Source organism: Myotis daubentonii, chromosome 13, assembly GCF_963259705.1.
Source record: "Myotis daubentonii chromosome 13, mMyoDau2.1, whole genome shotgun sequence".
Lineage (NCBI taxonomy): Eukaryota > Metazoa > Chordata > Mammalia > Chiroptera > Vespertilionidae > Myotis > Myotis daubentonii.
Genome location: NC_081852.1, coordinates 10,206,130 through 10,228,973, shown reverse-complemented (window position 1 = coordinate 10,228,973; position 22,844 = coordinate 10,206,130). Strand labels below are relative to the sequence as shown.

General features: G+C 47.4%; 1 protein-coding gene across 1 annotated transcript; it reads right to left on the bottom strand.

Moving 5' to 3' along the window:
* Nucleotides 1–324: 324 nt before the first annotated feature.
* Nucleotides 325–22,668, bottom strand: ZNF239 (zinc finger protein 239). The gene is given in 4 exon segments (XM_059662154.1): nt 325–2,539; nt 2,542–2,772; nt 21,909–21,957; nt 22,625–22,668. Coding segments are annotated over 2 exon segments (1,395 nt in total). The 5' UTR covers nt 2,678–2,772; nt 21,909–21,957; nt 22,625–22,668; the 3' UTR covers nt 325–1,280.
* Between the last annotated feature and the right edge of the window lie 176 nt (nt 22,669–22,844).

The following is a 22,844-nucleotide window of genomic DNA, read 5'->3' as shown; positions in this document are numbered from 1 at the left end:
AGATAAATATCAGAAACTCTCTCCTGATTTTGTCTTGCTTGGTATACAGTGGTTCTCAACCTTCTGGCCCTTTAAATACAGTTCCTCATGTTGTGACCCAACCATAAAATTATTTTCATTGCTACTTCATAACTGTAATGTTGCTACTGTTATGAATCATAATGTAAATATCTGATATGCAGGATGGTCTTAGGCGACCCCTGTGAAAGGGTCGTTCGACTGCCAAAGGGGTTGCGACCCACAGGTTGAGAACTGCTGGTATAGAACATGGGTGGTCAAGAAAATTAAGAAAACAGAGAGGGAATTGTTGAGAGAGGAACTGAATTCATTTAAGTAGGTTTCAACTTCATTTGAAATGTTTCAACATAGTGTATATAACCTATCTGGCTCTAGTTTGGGGAGTCATATGAGGTGGTGAGATCTGGAAGAACCCAATAGACTAGCTATACCCATAAAAAACAACTACAGTAGTTACCGAGCTGTTGCTTTGTGGGGAGGGGGGCTCAACATCCTCTAAAATGTGTCTGGGTTGTACTACACAAGGAGCTCTTCTCCATCTTGTGTGGCCACAGACTGTTGTATGTTTTTGCAATAAACAAAACAAATTTCTATGTTGATTTTATCTCCAACTACCCCATGGCTTAAAACCAATATGTTATACAATTATAGTTTATTCAGGGCTACTCAGGCTGGAAAGAAATATGAAAAACACAAGACACATGATTTGAAGAGAAATCAGTGTTATGTTTTCTCAGAGATTGTGAACAAAGGGAAACATGTTGAACTTGGATAAATTAATGTCCTTGCAGTTATAAATGCGGGTATCTATATATATATATAAAAGGCTAATATGCAAAGTGTCCCCCCAGGAGTTCAATAGCTCGCTATGATGTGTGCTGACCACCAGGGGGCAGCGCAGAACGAAGGAAAGCCCTGGCTAGCAGCCATCAGCCAGGGAATGAAGGTCCCAATCGGCCCTGATTGCTGGCCAGGTCTAGGGACCCTATACGTGCACAAATTTCACGCACTGGGCCTCTAATATAGTTCTAACAACACTGGCTGAGCTAGTGTACAGCTGTTTTCACTCCACCTAAGGAACTAAAACAAGGAATTCATTGTATAATATAACAAAGTTCTTGGCACTTAAATACTTCAAATGAATGAATTATTTTCAGTGAGGGAAATCTTAATAACTCCTCTTTCTTCATAGAATATAGAGGTCAGAGTGATGTTAAAAATATTTAAGTCTTTAGAGTACAAGCATGTAATTGAAGAGCTTGTTAACAGGGATCTTTCCTGTGAACTCGCTGGTGGATGTGGAGGTTGGAGCTCTGGCTGAAGCCCTTCCCACACTTGCTGCACTCATAGGGCTTTTCTCCAGTATGTACTCTCTGGTGGATGAGGAGTTTGGAGCTCTGGCTAAACCCCTTCCCACACTTGCCGCAGTGATAAGGCTTTTCTCCAGTGTGAACTCTAAGATGGATGCGGAGATCTGAGCTCTGGCTGAAGCCCTTCCCACACTCATAGCACTGGTAAGGCTTCTCCCCTGTGTGTATGCACCGGTGAATGTGAAGGTTCGAACTTTGACTGAAGCCCTTGCCACACTCTCCACATTTGTAGGGCCTCTCTCCTGTGTGGACTCGCTGGTGGATGTGCAGGTTAGAGCGCTGACTGAAGCTCATTCCACACTCCCCACACTCATAGGGCTTCTCACCAGTGTGCACTCGCTGATGGATATGCAATTTGGAGCTCTGACTAAAGCCCTTCCCACACTTGTCACATTTATAAGGTTTCTCGCCTGTATGAACGGCATGATGAATAAGCAGACTTGAACTCCTTGTGAAGCCCTTCCCACACTTGTCACACTTATAAGGTTTCTCATCAGTGTGGACGGCTCGATGGATGAGGAGACTTGAGCTCCTCACGAAACCCTTCCCACAATGCTCACATTTGTAGGGCTTTTCTTTTGTGTGGTCTCTCTGATGAAGTAGTAGTTCTGAGCTCTCCCTGAAGTCCTTACCACACCAACTGCATTGGTATTGTTTCTCTGCATTGTGCATTTTCTCACATGGATGACTATCTGAGCTGGTATTAGGTATTTTGCCAGAGTCATAATGGTTACAGGGATGCTTCTCTGTAGGAGCTCTCTGATGACTGACGACCCGTGATTTCCCACCATAAATGTTATTACAGTTACAGTCAAAGGGATCCAAGGATTTTTTCAATTGGCCTTTCTGGCAAATAGCTTCACCACTGAACAATGGTGAGACCAGTTCTATTACATCAGACACAAGTTTAATATGAAGGGTCTCTGAACAGTGGTCTATGGGCGGACTTTTCCCTCCTAATACTTTTCTCTCAGTACTTTCTTCTGTTACAAACAGACTTTTTCTCTCCTGAGGATCCTGGGGCTCATTCTTACAAAACGTCACTGAGGAGTCCTGTGTGGCCACTTGGCTCGGAACTTTCAAAGACAAACACTCTTCACTTTCCATGGCACTTAAACACTTGTTGACATCACCACCTTGAAGGGCCACCCACTGCTCTTGTTGCTGGAAATGTGAGAAGATGCTTCTCCCCACTTTTGACAAAGGGAAAAATCTAGCTCAGGGCTCCTGTACATTTCTCCTTGAAGATTCACAATGTAATCCTTACTCCCAGTTATGGTACTGGCCATCTCTTCCCAAATTAGCCAGCAGAAAAGCTCTTCATGTAAAAGATCCCCAAGTCCTTTCTCTTGAAGATTCTCCACAGAATTTTCATTCAAGTCTCCTAGGGAACAAAGAAAATTCAGTGATAAAAACAAACAATGGATAGATTTCAAGATTTCAGAAGTGGAGTGTTTAAGTCTTGAAGCCTTAATAACTAGGAAATAGTTCAGTCTTGTCCTTATAGTCATGTACTTTGGATTAATGTCAGAGAAAAGACTTTGTACACAAAATATAAATCTTGTCACTTTTATGCATAGCCAATAAAAGTATTCCTCCCCTGCCCTACCTGGTTTGGCTCAGTGGATAGAGCACTGGCCTGTGGACTGAAGGGTCCCAGGTTCGATTCCGGTCAAGGGCACATGACCGGATTGTGGGCTCAATCCTCAGTAGGGGGTGTGCAGGAGGCAGCCTATCAATGTTTCTCTCTCATCATTGATGTTTCTATCTATCTCTCCCTCTCCCTTCTCTGAAATCAATAAAAGAAAACAAAATATATTTAAGAAATAAAAGTATTACTCCCCTAACTCTGCAGAAGGCTATGAATCCCACATCCTTGCCACAAATTACATTTTGGTTCACTTTACTTCATTTTATTTTAAGTAAATTTGCATTGAATTGGTAATCCACTTTAATAGATGCTGGGGATACAAGAAAATAAACAAGCTAGAGCCTACTGGGGAGAAAGGCAAATATATCAACAATGATAGCACCATATCAATGCTAAAGTGCACCCTGGAGAGGAAAGCAGGAGCCAGAACAAAGGGCTTGGTGTATACTACTAAGGATTTAGGGCTAAAACCTTTAAAGATTTATAGCTATTAAAGGATTTCAATTGGGAATGAAAGATTGACTTGCTCATCAGAAATGAGCAAGACTTTAGGTAGAGAGACAACTGCTGTAGCAAAATTAGAAATGTTAAGGATGACAGTTATGGAGAGAGTGGGAGAGGGACATTTTAAATCATATGATGACTAACTAGAAGGGAAAGGAGGCACCAAGCATGATCCCCAAGTTCCTTGCTTGAGTGACTAGGTTTAGGGGTACTATGTAATAAGATAGGGAATGCAAAAGGAAAAGGCTGGAGTGGAGAAGGACTGAAAAGAGAAGCAGAAGTGGAGGTAATGCTGAACCAGCACAATGGCAGGGCTGGTTAAGGTACAAAAAGAAGCAACTGACTCCAGGACAAAGCCTCAAGGTAACCCCTGCAGTGGGGTTTCTGACAAGGGAGATATCTCAGAGCTGGAGATCAAATGGATGCCTTAGATAACTTACTTGTCTGAAAAGGCACCCTCAAAAAGGAGTCTATACCAGTCACCATCTGGATTCCGATATCCATTCCAAGCCCACTTAGAAGAGCTGTTCCTTGCTAGTAGAGCCTGCATGCACCAAAGAGGGCTGGGCATCAGCTGAGGATGTAGATTCCAATATTGTATTGTGCACAAAAAAAGACTTTGTGGGGAAATGGGACAATAAAAAATGTAAGCAGACAAAAAAAATAGAAACTAATTTTCATAAAGACTGGCACAGATTCAAGAAATAGTGAACAGAAGATCACACCTGCCAGAATGGCTGCCATCAATAAATCAACAGAAAACAAATGCTGGCGCAGATGCGGAGAAAAGGAAACCCTAGTGCACTGCTGGTGGGAATGCAGACTGGTGCAGCCACTGTGAAAAACAGTATGGAGTTTCCTCAAAAAATTAAAAATGGAACTGCTTTTGACCCAGAAATACCACTTCTGGGTATATATCCTAAGAATCCAGAAACACCAATCAGAAAGACTATTTGCACCCCTCTCTTCATAGCAGCATTATTTACAATAGCCAAGATCTGGAAACAGCCCAAGTGCCCATCAGCAGATGAGTGGATAAAAAAGCTGTGGTACATTGACACCATGGAATACTATGGGTCTAAAAAAAAAAAAGGAAATCTTACCCTTTGTGACAGCATGGGTGGACCTAGAGAACATTATGCTAAGTGAAATAAGCCAGTCAGAGAAAGACAAGTACCATATGATTTCACTTATATGTGGAATCTAATGAACAAAATAAACTAACAAACAGAAACAGACCCATAGATACAGAGAATAGACTGACAGCTGTCAGAAGGGAGGGATTGAGGAGTAGGGTGACAAAGGTGAAGGGGGTGAGCAAACTCCTCCTACCCCAAACCCAGAGACAGAAAACAGTATGGTGATTACCAGAAAGAAAAGGGGATTGGGGAACACTGAGTAGGGTAAAGGGGAAATAAATGGTGATTGAAGGAGACTTGACTGGGAGTGGTGAACACATAATACAATATATGGATCATCTATTATAGAACTGTAAACCTGAAACCTATATAATTTTATTAACCAATGTTGTCCCAATAAATTAAATAAAAATTAAGACGTCTTGATCAGTATATATTTTAATGGCCACATGTTTTTCTCTTACCAGTATATGACCCTCTATAATTTGTATAAGCAACCCCCTCTGATATATTTGGTGAGTAATTATTTCACTGTATTAAATAATTCTATAATGACTGTTCACAATTTTCAGTTGAAGTTATTAATTCCTTAGGGTAGATACCTAAAAATGAATTATTTCATCAGAAATGTTTCAGGCTCTTTGCTTCAAGCAGTCAAAAGCTTTTTGAGAAAACCTGTATCAGCTATACTCCTATCTATCTCGAGATAGATGTTGTCTTATATTCAGAAGGGGAGATGGATGAATCTCTGATGTGTAAGAAAAGAAGCAAAGGGAACTAGATATTGCAGGGCAGTGGGGTTTTTAATGAAAATCAAGTCCAAGCAAAGATGGTGCAAGACCAAGGCGGGAAAAACGTGGGAGAAGACAGAGTACAGATAAGAAGGTCAGCGTGAATGAGAAAGACCACAACTTTCTGAAAAGCTAGAAGGGAAAGTAAGTGAATAGATACAGGTAGATCAGTTTGTGGAAAGTATCCTTGAAGCCTCAGCTTTCTCCACAGACTGGAGAACTTCAAAGGGAACTCCTTAAACATTTAAAAAGGGACTCCTCTTAGTTTCCTCAAAAAATTAAAAATGGAACTGCCATTTAACCCAGTGATCCCACTTCTAGGTATATATCCTAAAATACCCAAAACACCAATCAGAAAGAATGTATGCACCCCTAAGTTCATAGCATCATAATTTACAATAGCCAAAATCTGGAAGTAGCTCAAGTGCCCATTAGTCGATGAGTGGATAACAAAGCTGCCATACCATGGAATATTATGCAGCTGTAAAAAAGAAGGATCTCTTATCCTTTAAGACAGCCTGGAGGGACCTAGAGAGTATTATGCTAAGTGAAATAAACCCATCAGAGAAAGGTAAGTATCACATGATCTCACTCATATTAACTGATGAACAAAATAGACCCAGAGACATAGAAACATAGAACAGACTGTGGAATCTCAGAGGGAAGGTGGGGGAGGGTGGGTAGGTGGGAAGAGATCAGCCAAAGAACGTGTATGCATATATGCATAACCCATGGACACAGACAATAGGGTAGTGAAGGGTCGGGGGTGGGGTTGGGGGCAGGCTAGAAGGGGTCAATGGGGGGAAAAAGAGGACATGTAATACTTTCAACAATAAAGATTTAATTAAAAAAATAAAATATAAAAAGGGACTCCTCTTTCATGGATTTGTAACTTGCCATGATGCCTTGCTGATTCCTTTGGAGTTCGTTCTTCATTATGTAATTAACTTCAACTTTGTGCAACTGGAAGATCATATCTGGGAAATACACAGGGGTTGGGTAACTGTGCAGAAAGCAAATCAGTACCAAATTCTGCCGTATCAGGGATGGATCAGGTATGATTTCTCAGATGACTCAGTAAAGCTACAATTCTCCAGTTCTTACCAAGTAAAGTTCTTTAGCTGCTTAGAATAATCAGAAACATCCTTTTGTGTAAAAAAGAAATTAGGACACTCTGATTCCTGAACTACAACTCCTGGGGCCCCATCACTATTAAAATTGAAGAAACAAAGACTCCAATGGGCAGGTGTCCAGGTTTATGTTCTTACCCATTGAGACCAAGTGGCTGTAGGGCTGCGGCATCTCAGCTCTGTGCAACTTCCTGTGAGCAGGGTCCAGGGGACCCCATTCCTCCTCAGTGAAGTCCACAGAGAAATCCTCGAATGTTACTGGCTCTAAAACAGTAAGCGCTCCTCCTTTACTGACAACGATCTGCACAAATGCCCTGGAAGGAAGGTGAGGTTGGGAGCACTTGAAAAGGTGAGAAGGGTATAGAAGCGTGCAGTTCAGGGATCTGAGGGGTCCAAATCAAGTTTTGTTGGAAACTCTTTCCTTTCTCATCTACTTCACTACCTCCTTGGAAACCCTTCCTCTCCTGCCCACAACTCACTCAGGCTCAAGCCATCCAGCTACTTAATCCTTCCATGTCACTGTCATCTCATGGTCATTGCTGAGTTGTCCTTTCCACCCATTCCTACTATTATCCTGACGACTTCCACACACATGAGAACAATTTACCCAACAGCCTAACCTGACATTTTTAATCTCTATAGTCCCAATGATCTCAGTCTCTTTTCACACTCAATTACCATAATCAGGGCCATTTCACTACTTGGACCACTCTGCTTCTGAAATATTAATATCTTGATAGCTATACTTTTAAAACATCTTCCAATTCTTTCTGTTCTTCCTTTTCTATCACACCTGCTTTATCAAGATCATCATCCTTTAACCTTATGTCTTTTCCTCTCAGCCACAGTATACTTAAGATCTCAAATTTTTCCATAGTCTTATCAATCCTATGTCCTTTCTTCTTCTAAACCAAGTACTTGAACATTATTGGAAAAAATAAAATAGCACATATACATACAACCATAACACACTCTCTAGGTATTTGCAAAAACTTGTCTCCATCTCCTTCCTCCTTAACTCCAGGCTCCAACTTTCCACCTAACATCTACACTTGGGTATCTAAAAGGCCCTTAAAACTTAGTAAGCCTCAGCAGACCTCTTCCTCTCAATATCCATCCACATCTGATCTTCTCGGCTGCCACTCCTTGCTTGCCGGCCAGCGGCCTGGCCTCAGCTCCTGCTGGATGAGCAGGCCCTAGGAGGTGGGTGGGCCTCATGGCACACCTTGAGAGTTCGAGCACCTGATGAAGAAGTGCTTTGCGACCATCATCTGCAACTGGTCACATGGCTCAGTGGACGTGAGCTTGGGCCACCCGAGCTTCATCTTGTGGTGCCTGGAGATCTTCAAGCCCCAAAGGGGGCGGCAATGGCTGGGTGGCGAGCTGCTTCGGCAAGAGTGGTGTGTTTGTGGAAGGGAGGGTGGGGGAGCACAGGGCGCTGTGCTGCAGTTCCGCACGAGTGAGTGGGGGCCTGAGCCCCGGGGACCTGGACCCCAATCTGTGATCCAGGACTCCAGGTCTTCGTCGTACCCACAAATAGGACCCAGCAAGGACCCTGACCTTGTCCATCCTACACACAACCAGGACCTGGACCACAGCCCCTGGGCACGTTCCTATGACCCACCTGACCCCCACACATCACCTGGCTGGATCACAAACTATGAACCCAATCTCCTTGCCTGGGACCCATTCACATCCAGGGTACAGACTGCAGCCCTCTGTCCTCACCTCCCCAAAGCTGGAGGCTTAGGCTCCTGTGCATGTGGGTGCAGGTTTGATTGGTTCCTCTGTTTGTTCTGGGAGTTTGCATATCTACACTAATAAAAGAGAAAAATGGTAATTGGCGTACGACGATACCCTTTTCATTGGCTAATCAGGGCTATATGCAAATTAACTGCCAGCTAAGATTGGCAGTTAACTGCCAACTAAGATTGGCAGTTAACTGCCAACAAGATGGCGGTTAATTTGCATATGTAGGCACAATGCAGGGAGGCGAAAGGGAAAGCAGGAAGAAGCCCCCTGCCACTGACAGTGATGGGAAACCCAGGAGGGAGCTAAGAGCTGGGGGGCAGGGCAAAGGCGGCCCTGGGGCCGCCTTTGCCCTGCCCCCCAGCCATGATCGGAGAATCAGGCGCCTTTTCCACCCTGGCCAGTGATAGCAGGAAGTAGGGGTGGAGCCAGCGATGGGAGCTGGACACGGTCGAAGCTGGCAGTCCCGGGAGCTAGGGGTCCCTTGCCTGGGCCTAAAGTGGAGCCCACGATCGCGGGGCTGCTGCAGCTGCGGGTCCCCGCTGCCCGGGCCATATGCCTAGGCCAGAGGCGTTAGGCCTGGGCAGGGGTGGGGCCTGCAACTGCGGGGAGCTGGGGGTCCCCTGCCCAGGCCTGACACCTCTGCCGGAGGCCTCAGGCCTGGTCAAGGGGCCGATCCGGTGATTGGTGATCGGAGGGTGATGAGGGTCAACTCCTCTGGCCGAGGCATCAGGCCTGGGCAGGGGGCTGAGCCGGGGATTGGGGGGATATGATGGTCCCCTTGCCCAGGCCTGAAGCCTGGGTCAGAGGCATCAGGCTTGGGCGGGGGGTGGAGCAAGCGATCAGAGGGAGATGGGGGTCCCCTGCCCAGGCATGATTCCTGGGCCAGAGGCCTCAGGCCTGGGCGGGGCCAGAGCCAGTGATCGGGGGGAGATGGGGGTCCCCTGTCCAAGCCTGACACCTCTAGCGGAGGCGTCAGGCCTGGGCAAGGGGCCGATCAGGTGATCAGAGGGTGATGGGGGTCTACGCCTCTGGCTGAGGCATCAGGCCTTGGCAAGGGGCAGAGCCAGCAATCGGAGGGGTTTGGGGGTCCCCTGCCCAGGCCTGATGCCTGGGCCAGAGGCATCAGGCCTGAGTTGGGGGCAGAACCAGTGATGGGGGGGAATGAGGGTCCCCTGCCCAGGCCTGACGCCTCTGTCAGAGGCGTCAGGCCTGGGCAAGGGGCCGATCCTGCGATTGGAGGGTGATGGGGGTCAACGCCTTAGGGCTCCCAGTATGTGAGAGGGGGCAGGCTGGGCTGAGGGACACCCCCCCCCCACACCAAGTGCACGAATTTCGTGCACCGGGCCCCTAGTATTTTTCATAACCAGCTTGTAGATAGTCCTGAACAGAAATGTTAAACTCTGGTTGGTGGAACTGCCTAAAACCAAAATCTGCATTTTTTCAACCAAGGAAAAAAAACAAAATCTGCTCTTTCCTAGTTGTGCCCGTTTTAGTAAATGTCACATGACCCAATCAATTACTCAAGGCAACATTCCTAGAAGTCATTTTGATTCTTTTCTCTTCCTCACATTTTATCAATCACCAAGTCCTATCAACTCCACTTCTAAAACATGCCTGAATCTACCCACTTCTATCTTACACTATTAGCATTGCGAGTCACAGCTCTCCTTAACTCTCCACCTCCTGATATGTATCTCTTGCTCCCCTCAAAATGAATTTCCCACATGGTAGACAGGGTGATCTTTTTTTTAAAAAATGTATTTTTATTGACTTCAGAGACAAAGGGAGAGGGAGAGATAGAAACATCAATGATGAGAGAGAATTACCGGATCAGTTGCCTCCTGCACACCCTCTACTGGGGATCACACCCTCAACCAAGGTACATGCCCTTGACTGGAATTGAACCCGGGACCCTCAGTCTGCATGCTGACGCTCCTCCACTGAGCCAAACTAGCTAGGGCTAGGGTGATCTTTTAAAACATACACCATGTCAGGCATGAAATCCTCCAAAAACTTTTCAATGGACATCGAGTAAAATCAACTCTTCCTTTTGGTCTGCCAGGCTTTACAGACTGAGGTCTTGTCAATTCTCCAGCTTAGAGTCACTCCTCCTTCCTGTGTGTCACTAGGCCAGGGGTGGGCAAACTTTTTGACTCGAGGGCCACAATGGGTTCTTAAACTGGACCTGAGGGCCGGAACAAAAGCAGGGATGGAGTGTTTGTGTGAACTAATATAAATTCAAAGTAAACATCTACACTAATAAAAGAGAAAAATGGTAATTGGCGTACGACGATACCCTTTTCATTGGCTAATCAGGGCTATATGCAAATTAACTGCCAACTAAGATGGCAGTTAACAGCCAACAAAGATGGCGGTTAATTTGCATATGTAGGCACAATGCAGGGAGGCGAAAGGGAAAGCAGGAAGAAGCCCCCTGCCACTGACAGTGATCGGAAACCCAGGGGGGAGCTAAGAGCTGGGGGGTAGGGCAAAGGCGGCCCTGGGGCTGCCTTTGCCCTGCCCCCCAGCCATGATCGGAGAATCAGGCGCCTTTGCCGCCCTGGCCAGTGATAGCAGGAAGTAGGGGTGGAGCCAGCGATGGGAGCTGGGCACGGTCGAAGCTGGCAGTCCCGGGAGCTAGGGGTCCCTTGCCTGGGCCTAAAGCGGAGCCCACGATCGCGGGGCCGCTGCAGCTGCGGGTCCCCGCTGCCCGGGTCGGACGCCTCAGCCAGAGGTGTCCTGCAGGGGCAGGGGCGGAACCCGCGCGATTGCGGCGCCCCCCGCTGCCACTGCGGGTCCCCGCTGCCCGGGCCAGACGCCTAGGCCAGAGGCGTTAGGCCTGGGCAGGGGCAGAGCGGGAGATCGCGGCGCTGCTGCCGCTGCGGGTCCCTGCTGCCCGGGCTGGACACCTCGGCCAGAGGCGTTAGGCCTGGGCAGGGGCGAAGCCTGCAACCGCGGGGAGCTGGGGGTCCCCTGCCCAGGCCTGACACTTCTGCCGGAGGCCTCAGGCCTGGTCAAGGGGCCGATCCGGTGATTGGTGATCGGAGGGTGATGAGGGTCAACTCCTCTGGCCGAGGCATCAGGCCTGGGCGGGGGGCTGGGGGTCCCCTGCCCAGGCCTGATGCCTGGGCCAGAGGCATCAGGCCTGGGTGGGGTGTGGAGCCGGCGATTGGGGGGATATGATGGTCCCCTTGCCCAGGCCTGAAGCCTGGGTCAGAGGCGTCAGGCTTGGGCGGGGGGTGGAGCAAGCGATCAGAGGGAGATGGGGGTCCCCTGCCCAGGCATAATTCCTGGGCCAGAGGCCTCAGGCCTGGGCGGGGGTCAGAGTCAGTGATCGGGGGGAGATGGGGGTCCCCTGTCCAAGCCTGACACCTCTGGCAGAGGCGTCAGGCCTGGGCAGGGGGCCGATCAGGCGATCAGAGGGTGATGGGGGTCTACGCCTCTGGCCGAGGCATCAGGCCTTGGCAAGGGGCAGAGCCAGCAATCGGAGGCATCAGCCCAGGGCTGGTGGCAGAACCAGTGATGGGGGGAAATGAGGGTCCCCTGCCCAGGCCTGACGCCTCTGTCAGAGGCGTCAGGCCTGGGCAAGGGGCCGATCCTGCGATTGGAGGGTGATGGGGGTCAACGCCTGAGGGCTCCCAGTATGTGAGAGGGGGCAGGCTGGGCTGAGGGACACCCCCCCCCCCCACACACACACCCAGTGCACGAATTTCGTGCACCGGGCCCCTAGTCATTACATAAAAGGGTATGGTCTTTTTGTTTTTTAGTTTTATTCATTTCAAACGGGCCGGATCCGGCCCGCGGGCCGTAGTTTGCCCACGGCTGCACTAGGCTGATCCTAGACCACATCAAACATCCCAACTTAGGGAATCTGCACTATTGTCCTCTCTGCTCAGAATGTTTTTCCCCACATCTTTCACATGCCTGGTTCCTTATTCAGGTCTCAGCTGAACTGCCATCTCCTCTGAGAAGCATTTCCTTGACCATATCCACAGTCGCACAAAAAATCAAACGAATTAAAAAAAAACACCTGTTCTAGGTAGTTTTGCATAGCATCTTTTCCAAAAGTATTTTTATTGCAAACATTATCCCTGCTAACTCACTGGCTGTAAGGCAATTCTGCTATACAAACAAAACAGCCCTAACCGGTTTGGCTCAGTGGATAGAGTGTGGGCCCTTGGACTGAAGGGTCCTAGGTTTGAATCTGGTCAAGGGCATGTACCTTGGTTGTGGGCATGATCCCCAGTAGGGGTGTGCAGGAGGCAGCTGATCGGTGTTTCTCTCTCATCAATGTTTCTAACTCTCTATCCCTATCCCCTCCTCTCTGTAAAAAATCAATAAAAATGTATTAAAAAAACCCCACACAAAACAAAACTGGTTGACAGTTCAATTTTTTTGGTTTATTTGATTTCATTTCTCTATTGATAAACCAATTAACTGCTGTAGAAAAGATAAAAGAACTGGTTAACTGTTTTTTGTTTGTTTTCACTTCTCCACAACAAATGAACAACTTCAGCAGACTTAATGTATTTAAGCAAGTTGCCAGTTTGATTTCGTTTCTTAATTGACAAAATTCTGTTACTCCCATTTTTGCATTATATGTGAATCTGAGCTAGTCGTCATAATGGTCTGTACAGTGACAAATAGACGTGGTGGTGCTCTTAAAGCAGTGAGCATTTCTTCGCGATAACAATGTTTGGGCGCAACAGTTTATTTCTTATTTTTTGAAGTTGATTTTTAGAGAGAGAGAGAGAGAAGGGGGAGGGAGAGAAACATCGATTTGTTGTTCCACTTATTTATGAGTTCACTGATTGATTTCTGTGTGTGCCCTGACCAGGGATCAAACCCACAACCTTGGTGAATATTTCTTGCCACTCCCTTCTGGCCTGCAAAGTTTCTGTTGAGAAATCCGCTGACAGTAGTATGGGTATTCCCTTGTAGGTAACTGAGTTTCTTTCTTTTGCTGCTTTTAAGATTCTCTCTTTGTCTTTTGCTCTTGGCATTTTAATTATGATGTGTCTCGGTGTGGTCCTCTTTGGATTCATTTTGTTTGGGGTTCTCTGCGCTTCCTGGACTTGTAAGTCTATTTCTTTCACCAGGTGTGGGAAGTTTTCTGTCATTATTTCTTCAAGTAGGTTTTCAATATCTTGCTCTCTCTCTTCTTCTGGCACCCCTATAATTCTGATGTTGGTACGCTTGAAGCTGTCCCAGAGGCTCCTTACGTTATCTTTGTATTTTTGGATTCTTTTTTCATTTTGCTTTTCCAGTTGGGTGTTTTTTGCTTCTTCGTATTTCAAATCTTTGACTTGATTCTTGCGATCCTCTAGTCTGCTGTTGGAACTCTGTATAATATCCTTTTTTCAGTCAGTGTATGCTTAATTTCTACTTGGCCCTTTATCATAATCTTGAGGATCTCACTAGATTTCTTGAGGGTCTCACTACATTTATCGGCGGTTTCTAGAAAGTTCTTGAAAAACCTTAAAAGTGTGGTTTTGAACTCTATATCCAGTCGTTTGCTTTCCTCCATTTCTGTCATTTGTGACCTGTTTCTTTGTCTCTGCATTTTTTTATGCTTCCCTGTGTTGGTAGAGTGGCTTTGTGTGCTAGGTGTCCTATAGGGCCCAGTGGCTCAGCCTCCCCAATTACCTGAGGTGGACACTCTTGGTGCACCCCTTTGTGGGCTTTGTGCACAGTCTTGTTGTAGTTAAGCCTTGATTGTTGTAGGTATCACTGGGAAGAATTGACCTCCAGGCCAATTGGCTGTGAGAATCAGCTGTGTCTACAGTGGGAGAACTTCTGTGCTGAAGACACCCTTATGAGGCTAGACTTGCTTCAGTGGAGCTTTGGTGCTCACTGAGTCTGCCCCCTGAGTGTGTCCCTTATGGATCTGAGGAGTTGTAATCTGGATGGTCCCACTCTAACCACTGGGTACAGTGGCTCTTGGATCTAAGGAGGTGCTAATTTAGCCTCTGCTTGAGGCTACCCAGCAGGAGCTACGAGGAGATCTTCAGATTCCCCTTCCTCGTTTGGGGGTTTGGAGGTGCCCAGATGAGGCCCAGCTGTGAAGCAAAGCAAGCTGCTGTGGGGCCTTGGGCCTTCTCTTGGAAGTTCTGGGTCTGTCTGCCCATTTGCAGTTTGTTAGGTAATTTTCAGATTGCAAAGGGCCAGGGCATTCATATGCAAAAGCCTCTGCCGCAGCTTGGGTGGGGCGGGGTCTGGGGGGATCAACAGGGCGGAGCAAGCAGCTATGGCTGATCCTCAGCCCTGCCCTAAGGGGCCCCACGTCTCAGTGTCCCGATAATCGCTGCAAGCACCTTTGAGAGAAAGCCGCCCTCGAGTTCCGAGTTCTGCCCACTGCCAGACAGTCTAGTTTCTCCCCGTATGAGTCTGGGTCCCCAGAGACTCACCTGGAACCGGAGTTCAGAGCAGTCGGGGGCTTGTGACTCCCTCTGGATTCAAAAAGATAGCCGTGTCCTCAGTTGCCAGCCCTTGCCGGGTGCGCCTCCATACCTCTGCACTTTACTTCTGCACCTCCTCTGAGTCTCAGTGTGGTTTTCTCTTTCCTTCTAGTTGTAGAATTTCCACTTAGCTAGCCTTCCTGTGGTTCTGGATGATGTCTGTTTTGTCTTTTAGTTGTATTTTTGAATTTGTTGTGGGAGGCAGCAATTTCCATGATTTGTTTTTTAAAGACATTACAACTGCCTTGTTGAGGGCTCAGAGTTAAACCCACATTTCTCACAGCATAAAAACAATGCTAAGATACAATCCACAAAATAAAATTAGTTATTTGAGCAGTATTCCCATGAACCTACACATATTTTAAAATGTATTTGAATATTTTGCATTTCAAATACATCTTTTAAGTTTTATGCCCTTTTTAGTGCCACTTTTATTTTTTTGTGATTTTTATTTTAATGGAAAAATTGCCATTACTAATTGCTAATTACTTAGGCATGAAAATGCTTGTGGCAAAGATGTCTATATCAAAAATACCAGATATGCCCCCAAACTATCACTTCTCCCTGTATTCTTATGCCTTATCTCATTTTCTTACTCATTTGTTTTATTATTTATTGTCTCTCTCTCCCCATTAAGATGTAAGTTCCCTAAGAACAGTGAGGCTGTCTGATTTGTTCATAGCTGTGTCTTGAAGGCCTGGCACCTGAGGAGTTGACTTTACAGTGAATCTGGCTCCTCAGGGTTTCTTCAATGGACATTTTCAAACTGCCTCTGGTATGTTTCTCATGTGTCACAGACTGATAGTTTGTAAAATACAATAAAAAAGATATAAAATACCAACACCAATTTTTAAAAGTATTAGATTTAACAGATATAAAGGTTTCAAACACTCAATCTCTTTCCTTATGTTAGGGTAGGCAGCTGGTTAATTATTGACAAAAGAGAAGGGAGCTAAACTGGCTGAGTCTGATCGACTAGGAAGCTACAGGTTCCAGACACTCCAGGGGATGATAGCTGTATCACCTCCGCCTCCCCAAGGGGATTAACATCCCTTCCTCCCCCTGAGTAGGGAGGAAGGACTGGCCCTCCAATCTCCCCAGGGACCAGTCAGGGGCTCCCCCAGATTACTAGGGGCAGGGAGAAATAGTAAAGGGGAAATTCCTCTGCTGAGGCATGTGCAGTAGAAGCCAAAATGGCAAAGATAAAGGGGAGGTGTCTAGTCTGGGAAAAGGATCAGACAGAATAAGGGTGTGGAACCCCAGAAGATCCAGGAAAGGGATTGGTTTAGGGGTGGGTCCAGCACAAGCCCGTGAAGAATTAGGAAGGTGATTGTTTAGTTTGAAAGAAAGCCTATTCTCTTCCAAACCCAAGGGGGAAGCTTAACAAAGGCCAGCAGTTCATTGTTTGTGCATTGGAGCACTCTCTCTCCTATTAGCAGCTGCGGGTGAGCTGGAACTCAGCACTGGGTCGTGGCCTGGCACCATTGAGCACTGGCGGCAGATGTGCAGATGGGGAAATGAGACACAGGCAAGTGCAGCCGGGAACAAAGACTGCGCTGGACTACTTGGAGCCCAGGGTGACGGCACTGCAGTTCTGGGTCCTGAGCCCTCCTGGTGGGCACTTCTTTTACAGGGAGGTGGACCTGAGCCACCTGGGGACAGTCCTTTGTTTCACTCCAATAAATCTGACACTACGCTCAAGTCCTCCTGTGCATGGGTCCCCAAAATGCATTTCTTGCGACTCTGTGAAAGAATCCCGTTTCCACCGGCAACACTTATATCTTTGTATACTGGTAACCAACTGTGGGCTGCCAGCAGTCTACAGGCCACATGCTGAAAAGCAGAGGACAGAATGGACACAAAACAACCGAGAGCCAAGTGAAGCCCAAAGGAGCAACTCAGCTCTGAGCGAGGGACATGCCCAGTAACCTTCAGAAGAGTCACATCTTAGGACTGAGGCTGAAGGGGCATCACCTACTCCTTCCTCAGGAAATTGAGGACAACCAGCCCTTCCCTCCTACCCTGCAGGAATGACCTGACTACTAGTCACCACTGGAGAAGGTGATAGTGAGGCAAATGGCAGTTTGTCCTGAAGGTCACAGGTCTCCACTGTGTCTGAGGAAGGGCTAGAGCAGCCTGCAAGTCCCTGTACAAAAGGTGGGACAAAGAAGAAATGGAAGTGGAGGTGTTGCCCAAGAGGGACATAAATGTACCCTTTCTCACAACAGGGCCAGGTGAATATCAAGCCGTTGGATTTGCCACTTTTTCAATCAGACTTCTTGACCTTAAGAGAAAAAGGTTTCTTGCTGTCCAATGCTAACTTCTTCCTATGCATTTCAGATCAAATCCTTGCTTCCCTCCTGAGATTCAAGTCCATCAGTTATCTTTTTCCCTTTTATATTTTACTAGAGGCCCGGTGCACAAAAATTTGTGCACTGGGGGGGGGGGGACGGGGGTCCCTCAGCCCGGCCTGTGCCCTCTTGCAGTCTAGGACCCCTCAGGGGATGACCACCTGCTGGCTTAGGCCCGCTCCCCAGGGGATTGGGCCTAAGATGGCAATCAGACATCCCTCTGGCAGCCCGGCAGCCCTCGGGGGATGCCCACTTGCCAGCAAGGAGCAGACCTAAGCTGCAGTCAGACATCCTTAGAGCTGCTGAGGAGGCGGGAGAGGCCCCACCACCACCGCTGTACTGGCAGCCGTCAGCCTGGCTTGTGGCTGAACAGAGCTCCTCCTATGTGAGAGCGCCCTGACCACCAGGGGGCAGCTCCTGCATTGAGTGTCTGCCCCCTGGTGGTCAGTGTGTGTGATAGTGACCAGTCATTCCCAGTCCTTCTGCTGTTAGGGTCAGTTTGCATATTACCCTTTTACTATATAGGATAGAGGCCTGATGTACAGGTGGGGGCCAGCTGGTTTGCCCTGAAGGGTGTCCTGGATCAGGGTGAGGGTCCCCCTTGGGTGCCTGGCGAGCCTGGATGAGGGGATGATGGCTGTTTGCAGCTGGTCACACCCCCTTCAGGGTGGGGTTCCCACTGGGATGCCTGGCCAGTCTGGGTGAGGGGCTGAGGGCCGTTTTCAGGCTGGCGGGTGACTGAAACTCCCAACCTCTCCCTTTTTTCTTTCTTTTTTTTTTTTATTCTGGGATTTATTTACCTTCTATGGCTATCACTGGAGCTGAGAGCTGGCTTTAGCTCTGAGGCTTGGCTCCAGCTCTGAGACCTCGGCTGCTGAAAGCAGGTCTCTGGGTTTGTTTGGGTTCTATAATTGTAACACTGTTGCAGTCCTGCTAGCTCCAGCTCTGATGGCTGAAAGCAGGTTTCTGGGGTTTATTTACCTTATATAATTGCAACATTGTTTCTTAGACTGCAGCTCAGAGGCCGGCAGTGGCAGGCGGGGAGCCTTGGCTTCCTCCATCACTGGAGCAAGCAAGCCTCCTGTTCGCTTCAGCTGCCTAGCTGCCAGCCGCCATCTTGGTTGGCAGTTAATTTACATATCTTGCTGATTAGCCAATGGGAAGGGTAGCAAAGTTACGGTTAATTACCATGTTTCTCTATTATTAGATAGGATTCATTTTCCACCCCGTTGTCTGGGTTGTCTAAGACACCCTCCCTACCTCAACAATATTCAGGTAACTTCAGATCTTGTCAGTGCTGTCTCCTAAATCTCCATCCAACGTGTTACCTATTCTTTATTCCCACTGCCATTGTCCTAGGTAAGGCCTTCATTTCTTACCTAGATCACAAGAATTCCTTACCAAGTCTTCAAATACAAGTTCTGCCTTGTTTCAATTCATAGATTAGATAGACTTAGTAATTTTTAAAAATCCCACAAAGTGGTGGAGAGAATTTTGTGCTGAGAATGAAAAGGTTGTGTTGATGGACTATAAACTTTGTAGCAGGTTGAAAATTCGAAGATGAGAAATAGTATGACAGTGGACCAAATGAAAGGAATCAGAGGAAGAAAATAGTGGTCCTGCTAAAGAAGACAAAGTTGGAACTAAAAGACCCTGAATAATGAACAGTCTCCCCGGTATCAGTGGAGTGCATGGGTCACCCAGGTGGACCTCGTGCTTACTCTGGGAAAGTGGACTCAGTATCCTGAGGGCCAACCAAGGTGGAAAGTCACAGGACTAGTAGTTTTCTGTCCCTCCCACCACCCCACCGCCCGCCAAAAATGCTGAACTCCCCCAAACTACACACATCAAATGGCTTTTTACCCATCCTAACTGGGTCCAACAATTTACTTTGGAGGGGGCAGAAAACAGTAATGCAGGAGGTGGCCAGGAGCTGTAGTCACACTGGATTACCTGTAGTCATCTAAACGTCATACTCTAGTCTAGACTAGCCCTTTACACCTTGCTTCTGCTCTGACTTCTATTTCTCTCATCCATTTCGGAATTACTTTCAGTTTCAGGACAATCAACAACCTCCTTTCTGAAGCATGAGGATGAGTTAGGTGTGTCCTCCTCCAGCATCTCATAGCATCTTTCATATACATCTACTATAGCTATTAAGACTGTCTCCCAAATTGGCTATAAGATTTTAAAGGATAGGAGCCATTCTCAACTAATCTTTAAATTCTCAACAACTAGCACAACGAGCTCAGAATCTAAATGGTATTTATAAATTTATATTCAATTTAAAAGAATAATCAAATGCTACAAGTAAACCGCGAGCGCATCAAATTCAACACTCTCATTTTCAGATGAGAAAACTAAGGTTTATAATGGTGAAGTGATGTACCCAAGTCACAGAGGAAGGGATGGTTAAATGGCAACTGCTGCCTCTCAGCAGACTCAGGACAATGCCTGGTAAATAAAAACATTCCGCAAGTATTGGTGGGATGAAGTCCCTTCTTTAAATTCAGTTATTAATATACACCAGAACCTCAAAATTTATTACATTAGCAATCCACAATTTCATCAGCAGTGAAAAAATAATCTTCACTTGGAAACAGGTAAAAGAGAAGGAAGGAAAATAAAGACACACTGGGTCTTCGTACTCATGCTAAGCTCCCGTGAAGTCCTCAATCACTTTACAAGGCACAGCGATGGCATGCTCTCAGTACCTTGAGGCTATTTACTGTCCTTTAAACAAACCAATTAAAATATATATATATTTTTTATTAATTTCAGAGATGAAGGGAGAGAGATTCAGAGAGATAGAAATCAATGATGAGAGATAATACTTGACCAGCTGCCTCCTGCAGGCCCCACACTGGGGATCGAGCCTGCAACCCAGGCATGTGACCTGACCGGGAATCAAATCCCGGCCTCCTGGTTCATAGCTCGATGCTCAACCACTGAACCACACCAGCCGGGCCAAACCAATTGTTATAGGAGTTCACGGTCACTTCCTATGTATGTGAGGATTGTGTTCACTAAGCAAAAAGATGGTCTTGTTTAAGAACCAATTAATTTTTCCTTAAAATTCAGCCTGATATTTTGTTCACATAGTTTCTGGTGTCATGACCTGTTCAGTTAAAGCGAAGAAACGACCTGGAGTTAGAAAACATGGGGCTTCCCTCCTGCTCTGCTGCTCTCTGCCACAAGGACCGGGCGCTTCCTCCCGGCTCCCTCAGAATCAGAGGTCTCCTTGGTTAAGTGATGGCACCAAGGCAGAGAGGGGCTGGCTGACCCTTCCATCGAAAGCATTCTACGATTCTAAGTGCCAATCTTGAGGTAACTTTCTAGAAATGGTTTTATGGAGACAAATGAAAAGTCGATTTTTTAAAAAAAGTGCTAATTGGTAATTTAACAATTTATTGTACCACTTAAACATGTAGATATGTTGGTAAGCAATCGGAGCATAAAAGATGGCCCTTTTACCTGTCTTAGAGAAGCTCACATCGAGCAAGTGGAGAAATATCTGACAATAAATGCAACAAATTAATGGATGCACAAAAGATCGAGGAGACAAAAAAAAGTGAAATTTCTCTTTTTAGTAGGTCTGGGAGTGGTGGCACCTAGGAACCTTAACTCTTAAAAAACACTACAAATAATTCTAATACACAGCCTGGTTGATGAGCATTTCTGGGAGTGAGTGGGTTTTCCTGCGACCACTTAGCAAAGAACTGACCATGTAATAGCTCTGAATGACTTTCAATATGAATGAAGTGTCTACAGGAAAAGGCAGGCTTTAACAGAGACAACCAAGCAAAGATGCTGTGTGGAGTCTTTCAATAAAAGAGCTGAGCCCAGTGCTCTGGGGATGGAGCCAAGATCAGGAAGAGGGCAGCTCAGTGAAAACTGGTGTGTAATTTAAAGGCAGCAGAGACCTGTGCGGCAACTGATGGCTGGATCCCTTAGGACAGTGGTCGGCAAACAGCCGCTTGCGAGCCACATGCGGCTCTTTGGCCCCTTGAGTGTGGCTCAGTACAGTGCGATTGAAACTTCGTGGCCCATGTGCAGAAGTCGGTTTTCGGCCTGGGCGAGTCTATTTTGAAGAAGTGGCATTAGAAGAAGTGGGGGGTGTTGGTCGGTCAGTCGGTTGGTCGGTCAGGCGACAGGAGACGCAGCACCCGGGAGGCGCGCGAGATTCATGCACAAGTTGAGTGAGCCAGTCAGTCAGCAGCCTCACCTGCAGTGGTTAGGTATGTTGAGATGGTTTGGACATATAGAGAGGATGAACGAAAGGAGATAGACGAAACAAGTATACAAGACGAGTGTGGATGGGAGAGTTGGAAGGGGTCGACCTCAGCGAACATACCTCAATCAGATTGAGGACGTTTTTAGCAAAGGCCAGCTTAGGAGTACCCTAATCAAGTTAATAACAATGTACCTACCTATATAGTTTAAGTTTAAAAAATTTTGGCTCTCAAAAGAAATTTCAATCGTCATACTGTTGATATTTGGCTCTGTTGGCTGATGAGTTTGCTGACCACTGCCTTAGGATATCAGTGTTGCTACACCCATATCTATAAAATACCGTATGTCTCACACTGGAGTCCGACAATAAAGGGAAAAATGACACACAGAACAAAGCCAGGACCTGACATCTGATGTCCATTAATGCTGATGTCCTTCCTGAGTCCCAGGAAAGAAAGGTTACTTGCATTCTCAGGGAGACAGCATTTTCAGAGGAGAAACCCCAACTCACCTGGAACTTGGTCATGCCCTCCTCGCAGCACAGTCCTGGGAAGCCGGAGCTAGCAAAAGAGAAACATCCATGAAAATCAAGTCCCCCAGCTCCTGCTCCTGCAGGAAACCCTCTCGAGGCGCCTGTCCTGTCTCCCTGCGCAGTCCCCCTCACTCTCTCCGCTGAGCTTTGGGTCATCAGACCAAGCGCCCACCTCCCCCCTTCTCCCCAGGTACATCCTGCTGCCCCTAGCAGCTCCAGGATGTGTCCACTTTCCGCCCTCAAGTTCTAGTTGGAGCAGTAGGGGCTCTCGGGTTGGAGGTATCGTCTATCGTGATTTATTCTGGATGCCTGCGACACCTTCCTCAACCTGACTCATTTTTTGGGGTGCAGGGCTCAGATGCAACCCTTTAATGAGGACAGTGTTGTGGGGACAGAAACCTCGGCCCCTCACGGGAGCCCCGCTCGATTGCCTCGTGTCCACTGAAACCTCCTTGAAAGAAGGCCAGTCACCGGGCAGAAAAGGCCAACCACGAAGCCCCCAGGAGCGCGGGTGAGAGCAGGGCCCTCGGAGCCGCAGCGGCGTCGCAGCGCCCGGTCGCTGGTGCGCCTCGGACCGCACCTCCCGGGTCGCGCGCCCTCCCCCAACAGCCAGCCTCTCCGCGGGCCTCCCGCGCCCCACGGCCCGCCGCCTCTCTGCGGGCGGTGCCAGCTGCCATCCGCCACCCGCCGCTCACCTCCCACGTGAATCCAGTGCCTGGAAGCGGCGTCTCCGCCCGCGAGGGGCTCTGAACTACAAGTCCCAGAAAGCCGCGGGAGGGCCACGGACACTTCCGGTGTACACTTCCGGTGCCCGTCCCCTGTTCCCCCGGCTTCCCGGGCCCGGCGTGGAGGTGTCTGGGTTCCTGCTTCCAGAGGACTGCTTTTAACTGTTCTTTGAGAGTTCATTTACATTAT